Below are 20,509 nucleotides of genomic sequence, written 5' to 3'. Positions count from 1 at the left end.
ACATAAGATAACATGATAAGCTTCTACGTTTATAAAGAATAACATTGCAATACAAAAAGCAGCTGCACACTGAATCACAGCTCCATTTGTCACGTCTACTTTCAGCAAGATCTTTGAAAGAGGAAGACTAGTTGATCAACACATTGCTCATGAAATTAATAAGAGCTGTGACTAAGAGTGTATTGCTCTACTTCTTGTATTGATTTTTTTTGTATCCCACTGAGGTCTTTTGGATGCACACACATGAGTACTCTAATGTATTGATGATTAAATGAGTGGTTCCTGATGTTTTTCACTTATAACCCTTTACAAACAGCGAGGTCTGGTGGAGGCCTCTTGTTGTTTTGTTCCACCAAAACGGGATTTCCCCTCCAGACTGCTCAGCTGGTTTCATGTAAACTGTAATATCTTACAAAAAAAGCCAAGGTATGTGTTTTCTTTGTGTAGCGTAACATCTCTTTCTTCTCTCCCTACCCCATTAATCATCTCAGGACCCCTCAGATTTATCTTTTGACCCTTCGGAGAGGGCCCCGCCCCCTAGGTTGAGCTACCTTACTGTACATAAAGTAGCTCCAACTTAACCTGCTAATGTACACACTGCATCAGTATAAACAATACAATGTGATCATAATATATCAGTCACAGGGGCCTTTACTTTTGCTACTTTAAATGCCTTCGACAATACTAATGTACTTATATTTATGTAGGAACTTTAACGCAGGACCTTTACTTATAACGCAGTATTTTTAGATGTTGTGTTGGTATTTTTACATGTTTTTTTCAGCCTTTTGTATAAATGTCCTGTTCGCTTTTCTCCAAACTGTGATTTTCATTTGCAGTTTAAAAGGAAGTAAGTGTTATGGGTGGAGGGGCCAGTTTTCAATTGCAGAAGTGAAACAAGTTAGTAGAACTTAACATCTTAACATACACAACGACACTGTGCCATTTGCACTCAAGAGCGAGAATCATACGGAGCAACGTCGGGTGAAAAAAGAGACAGAAAAGAAGAAGACAGTTGTTCTGTGCCATGTTGGCCGAAGGTTTTCTCAGAGTGCTGTGTTACAGGGAGGAGAGAAAGTTTGCCACTGCTTCCAACCTTGAGAGATTGCAGGAACACGCTCGTTGTGCGGATCAGTTGAACTGCCATCTCTCCGACCCGAACTCTACAGACCTACAGACAGATTCAGCCAAAGCAGGTAAACAGCCTCATAAAAAAATATGCAAACCATCTGATGTTTAACTTTCCAAACGGGTACTAACGGTAACTTTGCACGGTCTGGTTAGTCTGCTTCCCTTTTACTAACATGTTCTTCCTTTGTCAGATATGATCTCTCTCATGCTTTCGTGCCAAATAGCAACGCAACATTCTAAATTACCAGTTTACTTTCGCTTATCAGGTCCAAACCAGGTGGAACTAGACCCCGCCCAATGCCAGGGACTGAAAGTGGTGCCTGAAGGCCCCGTAGGCCTCTTAATCCCTGGGTGTCTACCGGTCCTCACCCTGGACCCTGACTTTATGGTTTTCTTGGACAACTGCAGCCTCCTGGAACAGTATCCAGACGTGCAGGTGGCCACCATCCCCCAGCGCGCTCTTTACTCTCCTGGCCCTGAAGCCTACCGTCAGACAGAATGGGCAGCCCAACAGGGGCCACAAGGCGAGCCCGTCTCGTCCATACCAGACCAGGGTTATCTGGTTATGGGGCCCAGTGTGAACATCAGCTTGGATGTGCCCGAGTCTGGGCTGGAGCCTATGTCTAACTCGCTGCTGAATGGGCTGCTGGAGAAGCAGCTGGAGGAGGTGTACATGCAGCATCTGACTGACAACTTGGCTCGATGTAACTCCGACCTCCTGCACGGCCTGGTGCCTCCACCGCATCCCGGCAGCAGCCAGCCTCGGGGGCCAGACTCACTGGAGGCCAGTCTGGAACAGGGATCAGGAGGGGGCAGCGGCAAGAAGATTAGTTATCTGAGAACCCAGAACTCGGTTCCCTGCTCGTCCAACTTCAGCTCCCCTGTTCTGAGGATTTCAGAGGCTCACAATACTCATCTGCAATAAAGGCAACCATGCAAACACCAAAGTATTAAATGTGATGCTCAGCTATGGCTCTTTTGCTTCTGCACTTCTGTAACTCTGAGTGTACACATACCCACATGCAAGGGGGATGTGAAAACAAGTGCAGTCCAGTAAATGAATGCAAGCTTTTATTTTTGTTTACCTATATTTACACAATGTCTTTGTTGACTTGCTTGGTGAAATGACATGTCAAATGTTCCTGCTCTCATGTGCCATCTGCTGTTAGGTTTGAGAACCACACCATCATGTATTTACCTGACATACATTTTAATTCATTGTATTGATATATACATAAGTGTGTAGGGTATTTATTATTTTGAAGCAAAGAATAATCCAGTGTTAGATTATAGATATATTCTGTGTATTGAAGATGCCTTGTAAATAAAGATGTATTCTGTATTTGGCAAAAATAATTCAACAATGTCTTGTTTTTAAAATGATATATCAAATATATTAAATGGTTAAGTGAAGTGGGTTGACCATATACATTTTATGATTACTTTAATATGATGCAATTAAGGCACTTACATTTACAATGAATGCCATTTACCTATTTGAAATGATTTCTAAAGGACTTGAAGTAGATACTTATTTTTCATTTTATGTCTCCAAATCAGGAGCAATGTGATACAACAACATGGCAACATTAGGCTTTAGTAGAGACAGTCAAAGAGGCATTTTAGGGCTTTTTTTTCGGAGGTAACTTGTTTTGTAGTGTTTCTGATATATTATGGTTAATGTGTAGAAGTTTGGAAACACAATTTGCTGGGTTATGTTGTGCAGAGAGCAATGGCAAAAGTATATTACTCAGGATTCTGTGTGGTTATGTGATGAATGAAGGCCTCTCTGCGGCCCATGATAGATAAACCCGAGGTACATTACATTAAACCATAATAAAGAGATTTAAGACGACTTCTGACAAGGTTTATTTAAAAACAAGCATTAAAAATGATATAAACCTACCAGGAAAGTCAAATTTAACTTCAATGGACCAACTCCAAACTAACTTGACCGAAATCCAAATTAGGATGACAGTTGTGCATGTGTGTACTGATGCTAACTTCACTGACAAGTATAATTACAATAGCATGAAATCAATTCTGGGTCAGGGTGTTTTGTTTCCCTTTAATGTGAGGCAATATGATGATGCCAGTACTACCTGCCCTTTTTAATATGAGGTTTTGACAACTTCAAAGCTCACATCACTTGGTGTGCCTGTATGAAAACTGTGAAGGACTAGAGACCTCTCCCAGGGTCCAATGTCTCCACATCACTGTAATACTGCAAGTATACTGTACAAACCCTGCAAACGGTTCAGATTGGGAATGCATACAAATTGACGGTTGTTACCCTATACGTTGCTGCTGAAACACCCAAGGACCTGTGATGATGGTGTGCTTTAGTGAGACCTGGCAGCCTCTAAATATCCACCATTCCAACCCGTTGACTGAGTGTGGAGTCTTCAGTTGTCCTAAAGGCACCTGAACCTCACAATGAGCTCCATCATGAACTGACAAAGCAATACAGGCTGAAGATTTATGGTGCTTTTGCCTGCTTAGGGTTGATTTGTAACCTGTGAAGCACAAATCCTCACCGTTGGGCTCACAGTGAAGGTAACGGTGATCCATCAACATGCACTTATACACTGGGCTTTGTGGAGGCTGATTCACTGAGCGGTGAAAAATATAGAAAATAGAAGGTTTTCTCTCATTAACAGATTTGAGTCAACGCTATTTAGTCATTCTTACATTTATACAGCCTCTATCAAATATTGCAATTGTAACCCAGCTGAACAAAACAGGTGAAAATAGAAATGAATTAAGTTATAAACAATTAAAATACTGACTTAAGTTAAACTTGTTGCTTTCATTTCTGTTATTAGACAGATAACTTAGTCAAATCTTTTGTTTCACCCATTCACATCGCGGATGTTTATCATCGTATCTGCATCCCTTACTAACATTAACCGGAAGTCATGCAGTTCACTTGGAGAGTTCGTCCAAGTCTCCGTGTTGAGCTAGAAGTAGTTTGTTCAGTGTAACAATGTTGAGCTTCACTAAAGTTAAGAAACCGGAGTAACTACATTTTTTGAGTCGAGCTGTTATCAGGTGACAGAAACTGTTTCACTGCACAATCTTAATTAGTTTCACTGCACACGCTTCGGTAAGCTAACGTTAGCTTCTCAGTTCTGTTCAGCTAGGTTAGTTTCGTTGTGTGTTAGCTACAATGTTATTTCCATGTAAAGCCTTTTCTATCATGTTACTGTGGTTTGTGAATATCAAGTGATGAAAGGGAAGTGTATTTGATGTTAAAAGTGAGTTTCTTAGTAATATTCACCATGTTACTAAAAGAGGGGAAAAAACGTGACTTCCTCACATGTCGTTACAGATAATTAAATTATTTTTTAGGCAGTATTTTTTTAAAGAAATGTAGCGTAACCCATTGAAAAATTGTTAATGTAACATTTAGCATTATCTCCATCCTCTGATCATTATCTTTTTTTAATTAATAACCACATATTTTATTTTACTCTCCTCTATTTTATTATGTATTTGATGTATTATTTCACATGAGCTCAGATGTCTAATTTTGCATCAGTGAGTGTTCTATTGGAAGGAACGTAACAACAAACAATCCTATTGGTTCAAGGTGGAATAATTGAAGGCCATAGGTGAGAAACAACACAAGTCCCGCCTCCTTCACTCAGGCTGGAGGGCCGGAGCATGGCGAGAGAAAGTGAACATATAACATATTACTTGTACTTGATGTAAACATACTATTCGAGCAAGTGAGAGTACAGTCAACTATTGAAGCGACCCTGAGAACATCAGAGTCTCATTTTACGCTTCCCTTGTCTTGGCGAGTTTTGAACATCAGAGTAACTGACGCTTACGTCGCATTAGCCGAATGCTAACGTTACTAGCTCTGTGACTTGGCATAGCCCCACTGGTGCTTTAGCCACCGAGTTGTCGCATAAAGTTAATATAATGTGGTATTTTTTTAATGACACAAGCAAATGGGAACATTTGTGTGTAATGAGTATATGTTTGTGTGTTATTTACATTGTGTGAACAGAGCAGAATTAGCTGAATTTCATAGGCTATGAAACTAGCTTCATCCTGTACGTCACTGTGCTGCTGCTGTGCAGTGAGCTCAAGGTGTCAGTATTGTGTTCACAGTATCTTACTAACATTACCTAAATGTATTGAGTCTAATGTCTCAACTGTAAATGGTTTTCATAATCCTCTACGAAGCAAAGTGTTTCGCAACTAATAGTTTGTTTACCCTTAACAGTTTAGTGGTCTGTTTAATGGTACAGTAGACGTTTCATGGATTAACACACAATGCTACAGGTATCCGACATTCATGGGTTAACCTAAAGCATTGAAGGGTTGTATTGTATGTTTGATATTGACTAAATTAAAACTGTACAGTTAGAAGAGTTGAATAGATTTAAATTTGCAATTGAACAGAACATTGTTTTTTGGGGGGAGAATATTTTTATTTTATTTAGGGTGTACCTTAAACTTACTTCTGTGTTCTGATTATTGTTCATTAACCCTCCATACAAATCTAGATACTGGTCCAGGGTGCATTAATCCTCACATGGGTTACAGTAGTTTTACTGCAAAGAGTATTTGTCAAAAGTTTTGTTTACTCAATCGGTGAAACGGGTAATGGTTATCTACAGAAAAATACAATTATCTTCACTGAGAGAGTAAGATGTGTTGGTTAAATGTTAAATCTGTAGACGTATTTGGATGTTTTATTGCTTACTCAAACAATAGCTAAGCTTCATTCTTTTTTTCATGTCTGTTTGTATCGTGTTAATAAAAACTAATATGAAGGAAAGCAGAACAGAAACTTTAAGCCTGTTTGTAAATGCAGGTCAGGTGTTTATTGAGTGCGGAGATCCAGTGAAGAAGATCCAATGATTCCAGTAGACGGCGATCCTCCCAGCTTTGCTTCCAGGAACCCGGATCTACATGACCACTGAGACAGCCGGATGAACTATCTGCTCTGTGGTAGGATCGGGCTGGTCACCTGCTGGTACCAGCTCAAACAGACAATATACTTAGATAGTGCACTCAGACTCATCAGACATGTCAGATAATCCATCTGAATCAATTCTCCTTGTAGTCATCAGACACTGACTTTGAAGTTGTATCTTAAAACTGGAGAAACCCCACATAAGGATTAAGGATATACATATACTTAATGATTGCAGGTGACCAAAGTAAACTTCTTTGTTTTTATTAATTATCTTTGGTTTGAAGGACCTAGTTTACAATTTTTCATATCCATGAAAATGTTCCATTGGTTTTGCTCTTCATGGGCAAACTATGGTTGCAGTTAACTGATTGAACTTGTGTGTATGGCTACTGCACTCTAAACTTAGCTCCTTCTGCACAGAGATTGAGGTGTACTTACTCAGGAGTGAGTCACACAATACGTTCATCAGTGGACCATTGGCTCAATCACCATTGCGTTACCTCCTTCGGCTTAAGATAGTAACCTAACAGACGTGTATTTAAATACAAATCTTTAAATGCACGACTTTAAACGAGACTTCTAAAACCAATTTGTGAAACTCAAAAAGAGACTCAACATCAGAAAAAGTGATTCCATTCAACTAAGAGCTGTTCTGCCACTTGCAATAAAAAGTGAACGTAACATCAAGGGTCTAGATGAGGATGTTATCTTTGCGGAGGGCTGGAGAAATGGAGATGGGGGTCGTATTCGGTTGAAACTTCTAAGTGTCCGGACCTCCGACTGGGCTGAAGGAAAGCAGGAAGCACTTCCACCTCAGACAAAGCTGTCAATTCAAGAGGCAGCACAGCTTCAGATTTGAATGTTAAGAAGTGTGGTGTCGACCTATTATCAACACAGTAAATATCTCTGTCTGCTAGACTTTTCACTGTACACTTACTCTGTGAACAAATCAAAAGAGAATATAACGCCAGAACCTTATGAATAACAATATGCACACGTTTTACTCAGGTAAAGGTCTTTACAGTAATAGATCTTTTTCACATCAGACATCTTGACTGAAGAATCTCAGAGGTTACAAATAAAACGTCCGATGACTCTTGCTTTGACGGGGTTAATTTGCAGCCTTAGTCTGATACTGGTCCTCATGTTGACCACGATGTTGCTGTCAAGGCGGCTGCCATATTAATACAGGAAGCTCCTCCTAATGCATATATGTACATCATGTGAGCTTCTCGGTGTATTCTTTCATTTCTTACGGCATTTTAGACGACACAAGATGACGCCCGGCTTAATCTTTGCTGAGTTACTGGAAGTATCTATAAGTCCATATTTATATGGTCCACACTGATAGAAGAGAAATCTCTTTTATCAGTTCTAACTGCATTATAAAAATGTCTGTCATAATATAATTTTATTCATAATTTAGAAAATAAGAACTTTTAATGAATAAAAAGACAATTAAATCAAACACTTAAGTCGTGAAATGTTTTTTTTATTCCCGTTTCAACCATCTACAGCACTTTTGCAACTTTTTTATGAGATGCTGTATAAATTGTTTATTTATTTTTATGCATTTCTCACAATCTCTTGAGGAAAAAATATTTCCTCATGTAGAAAAATTGAGACGTGGCAGTATGCTGATTGCAAATAACAAGCATACGCCTGCCAATTTAGATTGATTATGATTCATTAAAAGCCTACGCACGGACACACGCACGTTATTTACTTACTTATTTACTTATTTTGTGAGCAAAGTAGGAACATTTTGAATCACATATTAGTGAATGAGGCCCAACGAATGCAGAACAGGGGAGCGAGCTCAGCCGTTGAGACCTGGATATACACATCTGCATCAAACCTCCACACTGAGGAACAAAAACTTCCTTAGAGTCCTTAGAAATACTTTGATGGACAGAGACAGCTACCATCCTCCATGAGAAAGTAAAGATCTATTGTTGTTGTTGAATACATTACACATGCATGAGCTCAAATTCAGCAGACTTAGAGTTAAGTAGTGAGAAACAAGAAGAAGAAAGGGATGTAATAACAAAAGCTACATTCATTAATGAAGTCTTGAGTTTATTTACTTCACTGTACGTCCAAGCAAAACTAGGGAAAATACACAAGCTAATGAATCAATAGACAAGAATAACTTGATTTACAATCACAAAATAAGTTATTGTTGTATTTAACATTATGCTTACAGTTTGGTGTTCAGTAGTCTGATAACAAGAGAGACTTCTTTTATCGTCTATCTAGGAGGAAGGGAAACGCCGCTCAGCCAGGAAGTCAATCCAGGAGATTCTTCCACACAAGTCCATCATAAATTGGATCTGTTACACAGCGACATCATCGACAATTGGGAGGTTTGTTCTCACAGCACACATTTAGAGGGCCGTGGTGCCGTCTCCACAAAAGGAGTGAACCCCAGTGAGAAGATAATCAGTCCCAGTGGGCTCTCCAAAGTGAGGAAGGCGGAGAGGAAGATGAAAGAAGAAGAAATCAGAGGTGATGCACAGAAAGACATGTGCACAGCGCTCCCACAGGTGGAAGGAACTGAGAGAGACAGAAGAACATATGCAGGAACTGCAAAGTCTGCGGCAAACGTGACCAAACATCATCCAGACTGAAGAGCTGGATGAAGTGAAAGATATTGCAGTTTTTGCCAAGGAGATGATGGATGAGGTCAAGGAGCCCAAAAAAAAAGATGAGACCATTAGGAGATGCTTTCTGAATTGGGTAAATGAATTGCTACATCACCCCATAGCTGCTGCATAGGAAGGTCGCCAGAAAGTACAGGAAAGAGTCGGGCAATGACATCACCAGAAGTAAGAAATTCCACTGAAAATTGTTATTATCGCCTTAATTCTTTTTCATTCCCCCTGCAGTAAACCATTAAGCTATCATGTTGCCCTGTGGAACACACGCCTACTTTACTGTTCTATCATACAATTCTTCTCCTCTGGTCTCTTCTTCTACTGGCGTAGCTTCCTACAAGACTCAACCAACGACTCGAGCCTTTGAAACTTCTGGACGCTCACTGGGAAGTCCAGAGAAACCAGAAAGAGGCGCTGAAACACAAGGAAGACGAATGCTGTGAGAAGCGGATGGCTGAACTTGGCCCGAGCGTCAGTCAGCTTTATATGAGTGTGTATTGCTTTCAGGGGATTTCACGAGTGTTTAAATACATAACTGTACTCAGTAACTCAGTGGTTAGCACTGTCGTCTATGTGGAATTTGCGTGTTCTCTTCCCTGTGCCAGTGTATGTTTCCTCAGGGATTTGCTCCTGCTTCCTCCCACACTTCAAACACATGCACAATGTTTGCCATTCTGTATGCAACACCTATTTAATGTCTGTCCTGGGAGAGGACTCCACTCTTTTTCCTTTGTGGAGTTTTTACATATCCAAATCCAGGGTCTAGGGAGAGAATTTGTTTGAAATACATTGCTGAATGCTGTAGGTTTCATTCATAGAGATTTAGTGTGTGTGTGTGTGTGTGTGTGTGTGTGTGTGTCCGTAGTCCGCCCTTCCTGTTGGAGGCCTTAAATAGACATTTCTGTAAACCTAAAATATTTTGTAGTGATTACAACTATGTATACATTTGTAATCTGACGATGTATCGTCCTTCTGAACCACTCAGGAAGTGATGTTTCCGCCTAAGCGCGTGTGTGTGTAGAGCCCTGTTCTGCTGGTTGGATATCATTGCTAGCTCAGGGATTCCTGTGCACATTAGCGGCTGCATGAGTTGTGGAGTTTTTGTTTTGTGTGTGTGTATACGCTGCTCTCCCTCCCCCTATCTCCATAACCCCTGTCCCATTCTCTCCCTGTGTCCCTCTCGCCCTTTTTGTCCCAGCATGGCTACAGGATGGCTGCCCTGTGGACTCTCTCTCCGCTGCTCTCCGCCGGCCTGTTTTGGCCTGCGTGTTTGGCCCTGACGAACCTGCCCCCCTCGCAGGGCTTCAACAGCAGCGATGGCAGCCTGTCCGTGGATCTGCCCATGGCTCTCAGGGTTTTCAGCGTGGACTATCACCACGTGCAGGCTCCCTTTGAGATCGTGCTGTGGATCATGCTGGCCTCACTGGCCAAGCTGGGTGAGCTTCAACTGCTCTAATGCTCATTCGTGAGAAGCCAACATCAGATAAGATGACTATAAGAGGAGGTTAGATGTTGTCTGAAGCTGCTTCACAGTTATGTGACGGCATGTATGAGTTACTTTACCAACTACTGTATGAGTACTGTAATCCAAGTGGTTTACCAACATCATTATCATTTTTTTATTTCATATTTACAATATAAAAGCACACAGGAAACAAAAACAGAGAATCTCAAAGAGAACCTCCTTCTCAGACCTGCCAATCTCTGCACATTGTGCGTAGCAGGCACACATTTAGACATCAAAGAACTGGTAGGAGTTCTTACTTTAAGGTACGCTCAAAGAGGACAGTTTATTTTTATTAACACTTAAGCAATGGATAAAAAATATAGCCAAGCTAATCTAGAGACATGGGATCATTGTTTGTTCTACTACCAATATAAGACGAGGCTTTCCCTCGTACAATAGCTTTTAATGTCGGTCACGGCACACTGTATGGACCTAGAAGTTACTGGAGGAAACCCACCAAGTCATTCAGCATTCAGGTCAGAAGTCGTCTTTATATATAGAATATATAAAGCTAATTTAAGCATCCCATTACTACCCCGCTGTGTGCATATTATATGGTGTGTATTAGCTTTTGGTGGAGCTCCACATCTGTGCTTTCAGTCAAAAAAATCAAACAGGGTTGAAGCCAATTAGCATGACGCCTTTTATCTTCTCCGTCTCTAACCTCCAGGTTTCCACTGGTCGGGTCGCCTCCCAGCAGTGGTGCCAGAGAGCTGTCTCCTCATCATGGTGGGCCTCCTGGTCGGAGGGGTGATCTATGGCGTTCGCCACTCTGCTCCCCCGACTCTCAGCGCTGACGCTTTCTTCCTCTTTCTGCTCCCGCCCATCGTCTTAGACGCAGGATACTTCCTGCCAGGGAGGCTGTTCTTTGAGAACCTCGGCACCATCCTCTGGTAGGTACACACTCAATGTTCTGGGCCTGTTTCCAAGATGGGAAGAATACACTTTGTCTTATACCTTTTTCACACATTATTTGAGTTTTTTATTTTTTAGTACATGAAAAAAATCCAACATATGTAAAGAATGCGCAACACATTTTCTATCTGAATAATAAAGCATCAATGATTCCTGAAAGAAGCAGATGAAAATAAAATGTGTCGACATTCAAATATCCCAGAGGATAATTCTTTGTTGATCCCTGGTTTGTCATCTAGTGTCACTGCCGGGTCAAAATGCCTCAGATTATTTATGCTTTATCGTACACATAAAATTAAAAGTTGTCTTTGGCACAAGTCTGTGGTATATGGCACACGCTATACAACAATACTCAACAATTATACATCATAAAAGGCCCAAACGCACTGAAAGCGTCTGACACGCATGTATTGAAGTACACCTATTGTTTTAAATGGCCGAGCACGTACCAAAAACGCCTCTACTCCGACCTTGTTTCATTTTTGAAGCGTCAAATGAGGACCCAGCTTTAAGAGAGAGCTTAAAGCAATAAAAGGCAAAGGTCCCCCTTAAGAGAGATTTCAAATCTCAATGGGATTATCCAGGATAAATAAAGGATTTCCCCCCAAATAACAGTATTTAATGGTAGAAATGAATTAATAACACTTATTGTGCTTTCACTGGGTAAAATGACAAGCGTCACTGGCGGTAGGATCACGTCATCTGTCACTGCTTTGTAAATTCCCTTTGTAACTTGATGGCCGGTTTGTGCGCTCTCTGCATTACGGTGTCTCAGCCAAAGATTGTTCGTAAAGTAAAAGAAGCTTCACTCTGCATCAGTGTTTTTGTAGTCTCAAGAACACAAGTGACCAAGTGGCAGTAACAAAAAGTGCTGAATGGATTATTCTTCCACTGGCGTTTAAATCCATTAAAACACCACCACTCGGCAGAATTTAACAATAACTGAGGGGGGCGGGGGCTCCAATACTTTGGTTTCTGACCAGATAGTTGAAAAACTAGTGGCACTCACAGCCTTAACTGTACTTTTTGTTTAGCACTAATTTTCACATATTAGCATGTTAACACACTAAACTAACAACATCAAAATGTTAACACTGTCATTGTGAGCGGGTTAGCATGGGTATGTTAGCATTTAGCATTACCAAAGGGGTGACTTACAGTAGAGAAATGATCACACTGCTCAGGAGTTCCTCTTATCTCTGGAGTGTTTCTGCATCTTTCATATCATTGCTTTGGTTTTTATGACCCACAGCTTTACTCTTTCGGTTCAGTCTTCACTACTCTCGTCATCATTGTTTCTTTGATGTTATCTTGAGCGCCTTGCCGAGCGGTATCCTTCCCTTTTTTCCTACGAAGCTGCTGATTGTGCCCACATCTCCAGGTACGCGGTGCTGGGAACCCTGTGGAACGTGTTGGGCATCGGCCTGTCTCTGTACGCCGTGTGTTTGCTGGCCCCGAGCTCTCTGGGAGACATCTCTCTGCTCCACTGCCTGCTGTTCGGCTCTCTGATCGCTGCCGTCGACCCCGTGGCCGTGCTCTCCGTCTTCCAGGAGATGCACGTGAACGAGCAGCTTCACATCCTGGTGTTTGGAGAGTCGCTGCTCAACGACGCCGTTACTGTGGTGAGGGCGGAGGTGGTTTACCAGGTGGTCTAGAAAATAGAATACCTTCTGTACTGTGCATGATGCATCTCTCTTCCTCCCAGGTGCTCTACAGGCTGTTTGAGTCCTTCCTCCGCCTGCCGTCAGTGTCGGGGCTGGATGTGTTGCTGGGAGGGTGCAGGGTTTTGGTGGTGGGCCTCGGGGGCCTGTTTGTAGGCCTCTTCTTCGGCCTGGTGGCGGCCCTCACCTCACGGTTCACCTCCAGAGCCCAAGTCATTGCCCCGCTCTTTGTCTTCCTCTACTCCTACTTGTCCTACCTGACCTCAGAGATGCTTCACCTCTCCGGTATCGTGGCGTGAGTGCTGCCGAGTGTCAACTTACACCCCAAAACATGATTTTGAAAACATTTAGCTTGGTGAAATCTTAATTACATCTTTTCTTGCAGCATTGTGACCTGTGCTGTGACCATGAAGCAGTATGTGGAGGCTAATGTGTCCGAGCGCAGCAACACCAGCATCCAGTACTTCCTGAAGATGTGGAGCAGCGTGAGTGAAACCCTCATCTTCATCTTTCTGGGCGTGTCCACAATACAGGATGTCCACATGTGGAGCTGGCCCTTCGTCTGCTCCACACTGCTGCTCTGCCTCGTCTGGAGGGCCACAGGTAGAATGAATAAACCTTTGCTGAATATTTCACTTTTGTACCAATGATGCTTTTGGCCAGAAGCTTGAATATCAGTTGTCAGGATAGAGGAATCAACCAATGTTACTTCCTCTGAAGGTGTTCTCCTGCTGACTGCTGTGGTGAACACGCTCCGGAGGAACACCGTGACCTTTCGAGATCAGTTCATTATTGCCTACGGAGGCATGAGAGGGGCAATCTGCTTTTCCCTCGTCTTCCTGATTGACGACTTCCCGAAGAAAAGACTCTTCATCACAACCACCATCGTGGTCATCCTCTTCACTGTCTTCGTACAGGTGGGAGAATAACTTCATTTGTGAATTTTGATGAAAGACAAAGGTTTTTTTTTCAGATAGAAGCTTTTGTTCTTTTATTTGTTGAGTTGTTTTTGTCTGGTTTCCAGGGGATGACTATTAAGCCTCTAGTAGAGCTGCTGGATGTGGAGAGGAAGAAGAGAGCTTTGCCTTCTGTCAGCGAGGAGATCCACAGCAGGGTGAGAAATGGCAGCGAGGTGCTGAGCCTGCAATATGGTCCGTAAGGAATACAGCACTGGTAATGCATTAGTAGTGTGTTGTATTGTAGGTGACATCAAAATAATCATTCAGGTGCCACATACTTACACATCAGCTGTTTTTATAGTAATAAAGGTATAATGCATTTTTTTTGTATATGACATTTCAGTATAACAATGTAAAACATTTTAACAAACCAAGATTAAATGATTTGCTATTACTTGCACATTATCTAAAATGATATGAGGCGAGAGAAATCTATGCCTGATGCTCACATCGTGTCTCCTCGTAGCTCATTGATCACCTGCTGGCAGGCATAGAGGACGTGGTCGGCTACTGGGGGCAGCACTACTGGAAAGACAAGTTCGTTTTTCTTTACATTTTCTTCACATTTTCTTCACCTTGTATGTGTGTGTGCATGTGTTTTATCCTGAAAGTGTTTGCATGCCCACAATAAATAGGACCTGAAATGACCAGGAGGTGGCAGCAAAATACCACATGCAAAAGTCCCTGATCATTGCCCAGTCAGGACTCAGGAATAATGAATGATATTTATTTTGTGTGTGCGTGTGTGTGCGTGAGGTTTGAGCAGTTCAACAGGAAGTACCTTCGGCGTTTCCTGATCCGTGAGGACCACCAGGCTCACTCCAGCATCCTCAGAGTTCACCAGGAGCTGGAGAGAAGGGAGCAGAGGGGAGACGAGGAGGCACCCCCACTGTGAGAACACATATTTTTACCTTGTGTCAGCGACTCTCGTCGTAAGAGTTGACTGCATCTGTTTGAAAGTCAAATGTTACAGAATATCTCCGCCTATCCCGTTAATTCCAGGGCATCTTCCTACTTAAAACCCCAATCATGCCACTGAAAACTGATTAGATATCAGTTTTTACGACACAGTTTTTGCCTCACTTTTAGAGTGGACCCTCGCTCCCCCAGCCGTCCCCTCTTACCAGAGGAGATGGACAGCATCAGGCGTATTCTCTCCAGAAACCTACAAAGCTTCAACAACAAGGTAAATTGACAGCGTTGGGGTTTTGATAAAAGGGATCAGTGACCGTGCGCTATAGTACTCTTCACCTATACTGCTTTGTTGTGACTCCAGCAGACACCAGCTTACAGCAGACACACTTTGCACCAGGACGCCACCACGGGCAGAACAAGGAAGCCTCTTCACAGGCACCAGAGTCTGGGAGAGAGGAGCACAAATAATACACAGGTAGGTCACGTATCCATGAAAACAAAAGTCATTCAGTCTCATTTCCTCAAACATTTCAACTAATTACGGGGGAAAATTCTTTCAAAATGCTCCATATTGTTACCAGTTTTAGGTAATTATAAAACATGAATGATTTTATCCTCAGAAATGTCTCACAAAAATGTTTTATAATCGTCTTAGGATATCTTTTCAAAACCAACCAATTACTGTACAGTGTGATCTTACTTCTGTGACAGGGGGAGGATGGAGAGTTCAACGGCTCACGCAGAGTGAGAGCAGGACTCAGCAGGTGTCACACAGGTAAAGTGAAAGACACAAATACACAAAAAAAAACACATATTAGACAAAATGTGCAGTTTTGTTTCACCTCTCAGGCTTCCAGTACTCACCACAAACACTCAGAAGATAGACACGTCATAAGATCGTCTCTCGTCTCTCTCTACCTCCTGACCTTTCACCTTGTGGGCCTTGAGCTCACTTGCAGCCTCTCCTCTCTTGGCAGTGTGCTCCATGAGCCCGAGGCCTGTCCCCCTGGACTCATCGGTCCCAGCGCCTTCAGCTCAGACCAGAAGACCAGTGGATCCACAATCTCCCGCTGCCAGAGAGGAGCACATCTCTCCGCAACATCAAGAAGCCCCTGCGGGTAGAACGGCAAAGAAACAACTCAGCTTTGTTCTGGAAAGCGAGAAGCAGCAATGAAGGAGAAGAAATGCAAACCAGTGAATTCAGTCATTTCAAAAGTGATAAGTACCTCATATTCATTTAGCCATAGAGTTGTGGGTTTCAAGACTGGGTTGTTAAAAGTTTTCAATTTCATGGATATTTTCCAATTAAAACTTTTGAAATGTACGAAATAATTCCCCTTCTGGTTTCATAATTTTGAGTGTTTGCCGGCTCCGTGTTTCACCTCATGAGCACCTTTGCTGGAGGGTCATTTGCATCTCTGCTCTAATTCATTTTCAAAGTGGCGCTCAAAAGTGTAACACCCACCTCAGAAATACCTCGCAGTCACAAATGCTGATACTCGCTGTCCACATTACGAGCACACACACAAACCAATCCCTCCTCACCTCGTTTCCTTCATAAATGCACAGCGCACCCACCGGTAATTTGACAAGGACAGGCTTACTGCTTCCTAAAATAACTCCTATCCCCCCCGCCTGACCTCCTCTGTTACTGGAGCTTCTTTCCCCTCACAGCTCCCAGCATGCCAGGGAGTGGCTGGGAGAGGCCGACTGTTTTCTTTAGGTCTGGGGCTGGGCAGAGGGTGGCAGAGTGGACACCAGAGAGGAGCCGAGGAGTAACTGACCTGAAGCAGACTGAAAGCTGAGGGGAAAGAGCACAGTGAAGGCGCTTCTAGGCTGGAGTTATGAGGGTGGGAGCTGCGACCTTGGCTGGGGGGATATTTGGGCTTGTAGGGACTCTGTGTTTCTTCCTCGCCTTTGGTACGGACTACTGGCTGGTGGCCAGTGACGACTGTGGACCGTATACATGGCCGACGCAAACAACGCTGACAAAAGATGCCAATGGGACTGAGGTAGGGCAGATACATGTGTGCACATATCGTATATATTCACTAACACCAACCCATGCAGTGAACGCAAACCTGACCGCTGTCACAATCGGGCAGTGACGTCCAACTAAACAAATGCATATAATAATAGTCGCAGCATCACATATGAGAACCACGAAAAGACCAATGTGGAATCTGTTCAGACGCTGTGTGCACCGCACGCGATGCCACTATAGGATATTTAAAGAGGTACCAAAATAATTTAGTTCAGCAACTTCTTTTTCAAGTTGGAGGACTCAAAGAGCAACAGATTTAAAAGAGAAAGGACCAAATCAATGCAGCAGAGATCAAGGCATCCCACAGTCACTTTCAGTTTGACTTAAGTGACTTTAAGTACAGTCCAGCTCCCAAAACACTGGATCCTACACTTCCCATAATGCATCCAATAGCAACTTTTTATCCATGTCTGCTAGACACCCATGTCTTTAAAGCATCGTTTTGTAATGCAGGCTTTTACATCTATATTTCTCCATAAGGCTGTAATTGGGCACATGGGTGCTTTAAGCGGAATGCTAAATTAGCATGCTAACATTCTCACAACGGAATTGCTAACACGCTGAGGTTAAGAAGGTATATATTAATTTAGTGTTTTAGCATGGTAGCATTTGCTAATTAGCACAAAACACAAAGTACAGCTGAGGCTGATGGGATTGTCAGTCTGATGACATCATTGGGGTGAATGTCTCAGACTTGACAACGCTCCTCAAGAGCCGTCATACAACTGTTTTCACAGGCAGTGGTAGTACGCCACCAGTCAGCAGCTGATCCTCGTGTGTGGACTCGGTGGAGTGCCCCTTCAATTTCCCAGTTTATTCTTCCATGCCACATTTGTGAGAAAGTTCACAAAATGCAAAGTAAGGGGTATATTTATAAAAGCTGATCCTCCTCCACCCCGCCCCCCCCCCCCCCCCCCCATAAAAGAGGATGATTAAAGCTGCCTTGTGTTATTCAGCGCCATCAATCATGTTTCTGACAAGCAAATGGAGAGTATCGCTCATGCGTGTTTCATAAGTTCCCCCCTCGAAAAAACCTCACGGACGAGCGGGCCATAATCAGAACCACGTTTGACGCCGTGGCACCGCTGAAGCACAGAATCGCACACACACAGCGGCTAACAGACACGCGTTGACAAAGCTGACAGACATTTAAGGTTCTTCTATCTTCAGACATCTGAGTGTCCATCTCTCTCTGTTTACGTGCTGATGTGTCTCTCTCTCATTTAGATCCAGTTAGTGGAAGCTGTCACTGCTTCTCCTCCATCGCTCACTCTGCACCACGAGGGCTTCTTCTGGCGATGTGTGTTTCAGGTGGAGCCAACAGCGCACGCAACGCTGGCCACTCTCTTCAGTATGTACGCCTTTCCAAGGAGGCAAAGGGTTTTCGTTGGAGTTTGTCCAATGCGGTCGCATGTCTCATACTTAGCAGTGTGGTCCGCTTGTCATGCTAACAAGTGCAGGAAAGAAAAATGTCTATAATTTGGATATTTGACAGAAAATATAGAGGAGGAGAGCACGAAGAATGTGTGGGCGTTTATTTCGGTTTGTGGGGTGTTTTTTGGGGCTTTTCTCCAAATTTCTTTACATTGGTTTTTTTTCACTCTGTTGTTTTTTTCCTTCCTCAGACCTAAAAGACTTTTCTCTTTACCTTTTTATTCATCATGTAGCAAACCAGCCAGAATCCAAGGTGTGCATCCATGGGTACCTCTTCCCTCTGCCCGTTGCACTTGGACAGGTTCCTCATCCAAGTTATGATGCTTCAGCAGGTAATGCTCTCTCTCTCATGTCTTTACAATCAGGTGACAAACTAAAGGAAAACAAACTGTACAACTTCCATATATCAAGTTGATTACAGATTTATGACTAACTTACAGTTTTAACACAATTTTTCAGTTTACACTTGGCTGTTTAAAGTGAGGATAAGAATGAGAGTAAAATAAGCTTAAGTTCACAAATCACAAACTTTAAACAGTAACAGTGAGAAGCTGTTTATCGTCATGACTTCAAAGAGCATGTAAATAAAATGGTGTTCATATTTCCTATTTGTTATCCTTACAAGTCAAGGTCTTAGCTAGAATTTTAGAAATACTGAGGTCATGGGTCAAAGTCGCCCGATGTAACCCCCCCCCCCCCACACACACACACACACTGACACACACACACGCACACGCACGCACGCACACATTCCCAAATGAAAGACTCTACACTGCCAAAAATAAGAATCTAGTTAAGAAAACTACTGCGTGTGTCTTTAAGGAATAGTTTGAGATCTTGGGAAGTACACCAACAGCATTCACTTTCTTTTCAAGAGTTAGATAATAAGACTGACACGACTCTCATGTATATAAATATGTAGCTACAACCTTAGCTTAGCAAAAGCACAGCAAGCACGGAGACACAGTTAGCCCGTCTCTGTCCACAGGTGACAAAATCCACCCATCAGCACCTCCAAATCTCACCAATTAACACGTTACATCGTGTTTGTTTGATTTGAAAGAAGTCACCGCACCCAACCAAGAAATAGTCCGGCATATACCTCTGTGTTCAACGAATGAGATATAATGTGTTAGTTCGTGAGCTTTAGAGGGTCTGATAGGTTCTCTTTACCTTTCACAAAATGTCCAACAATGTGTTTATATGCAGAATGTCACTCCCCTTAGGTTGCCCAAATTTGCAAAAAAAACATGTGCCAGCATCCAAACCCCCATGCTATATCCACCGACAAGAACTGTGACTGCTCTGATGGCGGCCTGTTTGTATCGCTTGCAGTGTTTAGGGGTTTCTGGACCGTGCTGATAATCCTCGGCCTGGTGGCAGCTCTAACTGGAGGCTTCCTCTTGGTGTGCGGTGTCCCATTCTTCAGCCACAAACTGTACAAGCTGGGCGGTGCTTTCCTCATCGCTGCTGGTAAGATATAGTCTGTGTACATGTGTGGTGTTTAGAACCACAGTATTCATCTGCAGCTGGAAATAGGCTCTCAGGGGAGTAGGTGATCGCACAGACACCAACACATGTTGCAGCCACTGCTGCTGTCAGCTGTTGGTACCCGTCACATGACACATGACACATGACACACGTGGCAGCAGATGTCCCGCCGCAGTAGTGTCGCTATAACAACAGCAGGGTTCAAACACTGCTGCTGTGGTAACAGTGGAGATGAGTCGGAGCTGCATTCCTCTGGTGTTACTCGGCAGCAGTGATGGCCTCTATCTGTGTCTCCCTGATACTCCTCATGTCACTCCCCAGCCTGCCTGTTCCTGTTCACGCTGCTGCTCTACGTGCTGTGGATGGAGGTGATGGACGTGAAGCGCTACGTCCTGCAGGAGCGAGGAGAGGCGTGTCCCCACGCGCAGGTTTCCATGCTCTACGGCCTGTCGTTCATGGTGGCGGCTGCCGGCGTGCCTCTGGAGCTCGTCTCTGGGATGGTCTTCATGCTGGTGGGCCGGGCGCTGTGTGCCAGCAAGTGAGCGTGCCGTCTGGCCTGTAGGGGAAGAGAGGACTGACCTTTTTTTTTTCTTCTGTGTCCCGCACTGGGACTCGGCAGCACACTTGTGGCATGTAAATACTGGCTGGAACGACATGATCAATATAACAGCACCACCCTTTGGATGTGAAGAGAGACACTCAGAGACACTGGTTTTCAGTTTTCTGTAACTTTCTTTGCTTTATTTCCATAAAAATCACTAATTGCTATAGAATAATATTATTACAATAGGTTTGTGTGATACTGGCATTAAGGAGCAATTAATGATGTGCCAAGATTATCTTTTATTTAATCAATATG

General features: G+C 43.1%; 3 protein-coding genes across 3 annotated transcripts; all 3 read left to right on the top strand.

Annotated features, from left to right (window-relative positions):
- Positions 1 to 903: 903 nt before the first annotated feature.
- Positions 904 to 2,902, top strand: LOC116389441 (uncharacterized). The gene is made up of 2 exons (XM_031858124.1): positions 904 to 1,196; positions 1,398 to 2,902. Exons 1-2 carry the CDS (start codon positions 1,028 to 1,030, stop codon positions 2,054 to 2,056), a joined length of 828 nt encoding a protein of 275 aa, XP_031713984.1. The 5' UTR covers positions 904 to 1,027; the 3' UTR covers positions 2,057 to 2,902.
- A 7,032-nt stretch (positions 2,903 to 9,934) lies between these two features.
- On the top strand, positions 9,935 to 15,855 carry LOC116389471 (sodium/hydrogen exchanger 2-like). The gene is made up of 13 exons (XM_031858163.1): positions 9,935 to 10,160; positions 10,902 to 11,124; positions 12,528 to 12,768; positions 12,852 to 13,102; positions 13,193 to 13,410; positions 13,528 to 13,724; positions 13,832 to 13,921; positions 14,233 to 14,303; positions 14,523 to 14,657; positions 14,856 to 14,952; positions 15,043 to 15,156; positions 15,393 to 15,456; positions 15,659 to 15,855. Exons 1-13 carry the CDS (start codon positions 9,935 to 9,937, stop codon positions 15,853 to 15,855), a joined length of 2,124 nt encoding a protein of 707 aa, XP_031714023.1.
- Positions 15,856 to 16,455: 600 nt separating this feature from the next.
- LOC116389301 (transmembrane protein 182-like) lies at positions 16,456 to 20,217 on the top strand. The gene is made up of 5 exons (XM_031857910.1): positions 16,456 to 16,693; positions 17,953 to 18,076; positions 18,393 to 18,491; positions 19,495 to 19,632; positions 19,972 to 20,217. The coding sequence occupies exons 1-5, from the start codon at positions 16,526 to 16,528 to the stop codon at positions 20,190 to 20,192; spliced, it is 750 nt and encodes a 249-aa protein (XP_031713770.1). The 5' UTR covers positions 16,456 to 16,525; the 3' UTR covers positions 20,193 to 20,217.
- Positions 20,218 to 20,509: the final 292 nt, after the last annotated feature.

The sequence above is a fragment of the Anarrhichthys ocellatus genome, unplaced genomic scaffold, assembly GCF_004355925.1.
Source record: "Anarrhichthys ocellatus isolate YVR2014 unplaced genomic scaffold, GSC_Weel_1.0 scaffold19, whole genome shotgun sequence".
NCBI classification, from domain to species: Eukaryota; Metazoa; Chordata; class Actinopteri; order Perciformes; family Anarhichadidae; genus Anarrhichthys; species Anarrhichthys ocellatus.
The sequence above is the reverse complement of the archived record's forward strand: the minus strand, read 5'-3'. Positions and strand labels throughout refer to the sequence as shown.

Bases quoted from the DNA above. Each gene is read 5' to 3' on its own strand.
- LOC116389301 (XM_031857910.1), top strand. From the start codon at position 16,526: ATGAGGGTGGGAGCTGCGACCTTGGCTGGGGGGATATTTGGGCTTGTA. The intron at 18,492-19,494 runs GTAATGCTCTCT...TATCGCTTGCAG, and splicing joins AAGTTATGATGCTTCAGCAG to TGTTTAGGGGTTTCTGGACC. The intron at 19,633-19,971 runs GTAAGATATAGT...GTCACTCCCCAG, and splicing joins TGCTTTCCTCATCGCTGCTG to CCTGCCTGTTCCTGTTCACG.
- LOC116389471 (XM_031858163.1), top strand. From the start codon at position 9,935: ATGGCTGCCCTGTGGACTCTCTCTCCGCTGCTCTCCGCCGGCCTGTTT. The intron at 13,725-13,831 runs GTGGGAGAATAA...TCTGGTTTCCAG, and splicing joins TCTTCACTGTCTTCGTACAG to GGGATGACTATTAAGCCTCT. The intron at 13,922-14,232 runs GTGAGAAATGGC...GTCTCCTCGTAG, and splicing joins GCGAGGAGATCCACAGCAGG to CTCATTGATCACCTGCTGGC.
- LOC116389441 (XM_031858124.1), top strand. From the start codon at position 1,028: ATGTTGGCCGAAGGTTTTCTCAGAGTGCTGTGTTACAGGGAGGAGAGA. The intron at 1,197-1,397 runs GTAAACAGCCTC...TTCGCTTATCAG, and splicing joins GACAGATTCAGCCAAAGCAG to GTCCAAACCAGGTGGAACTA.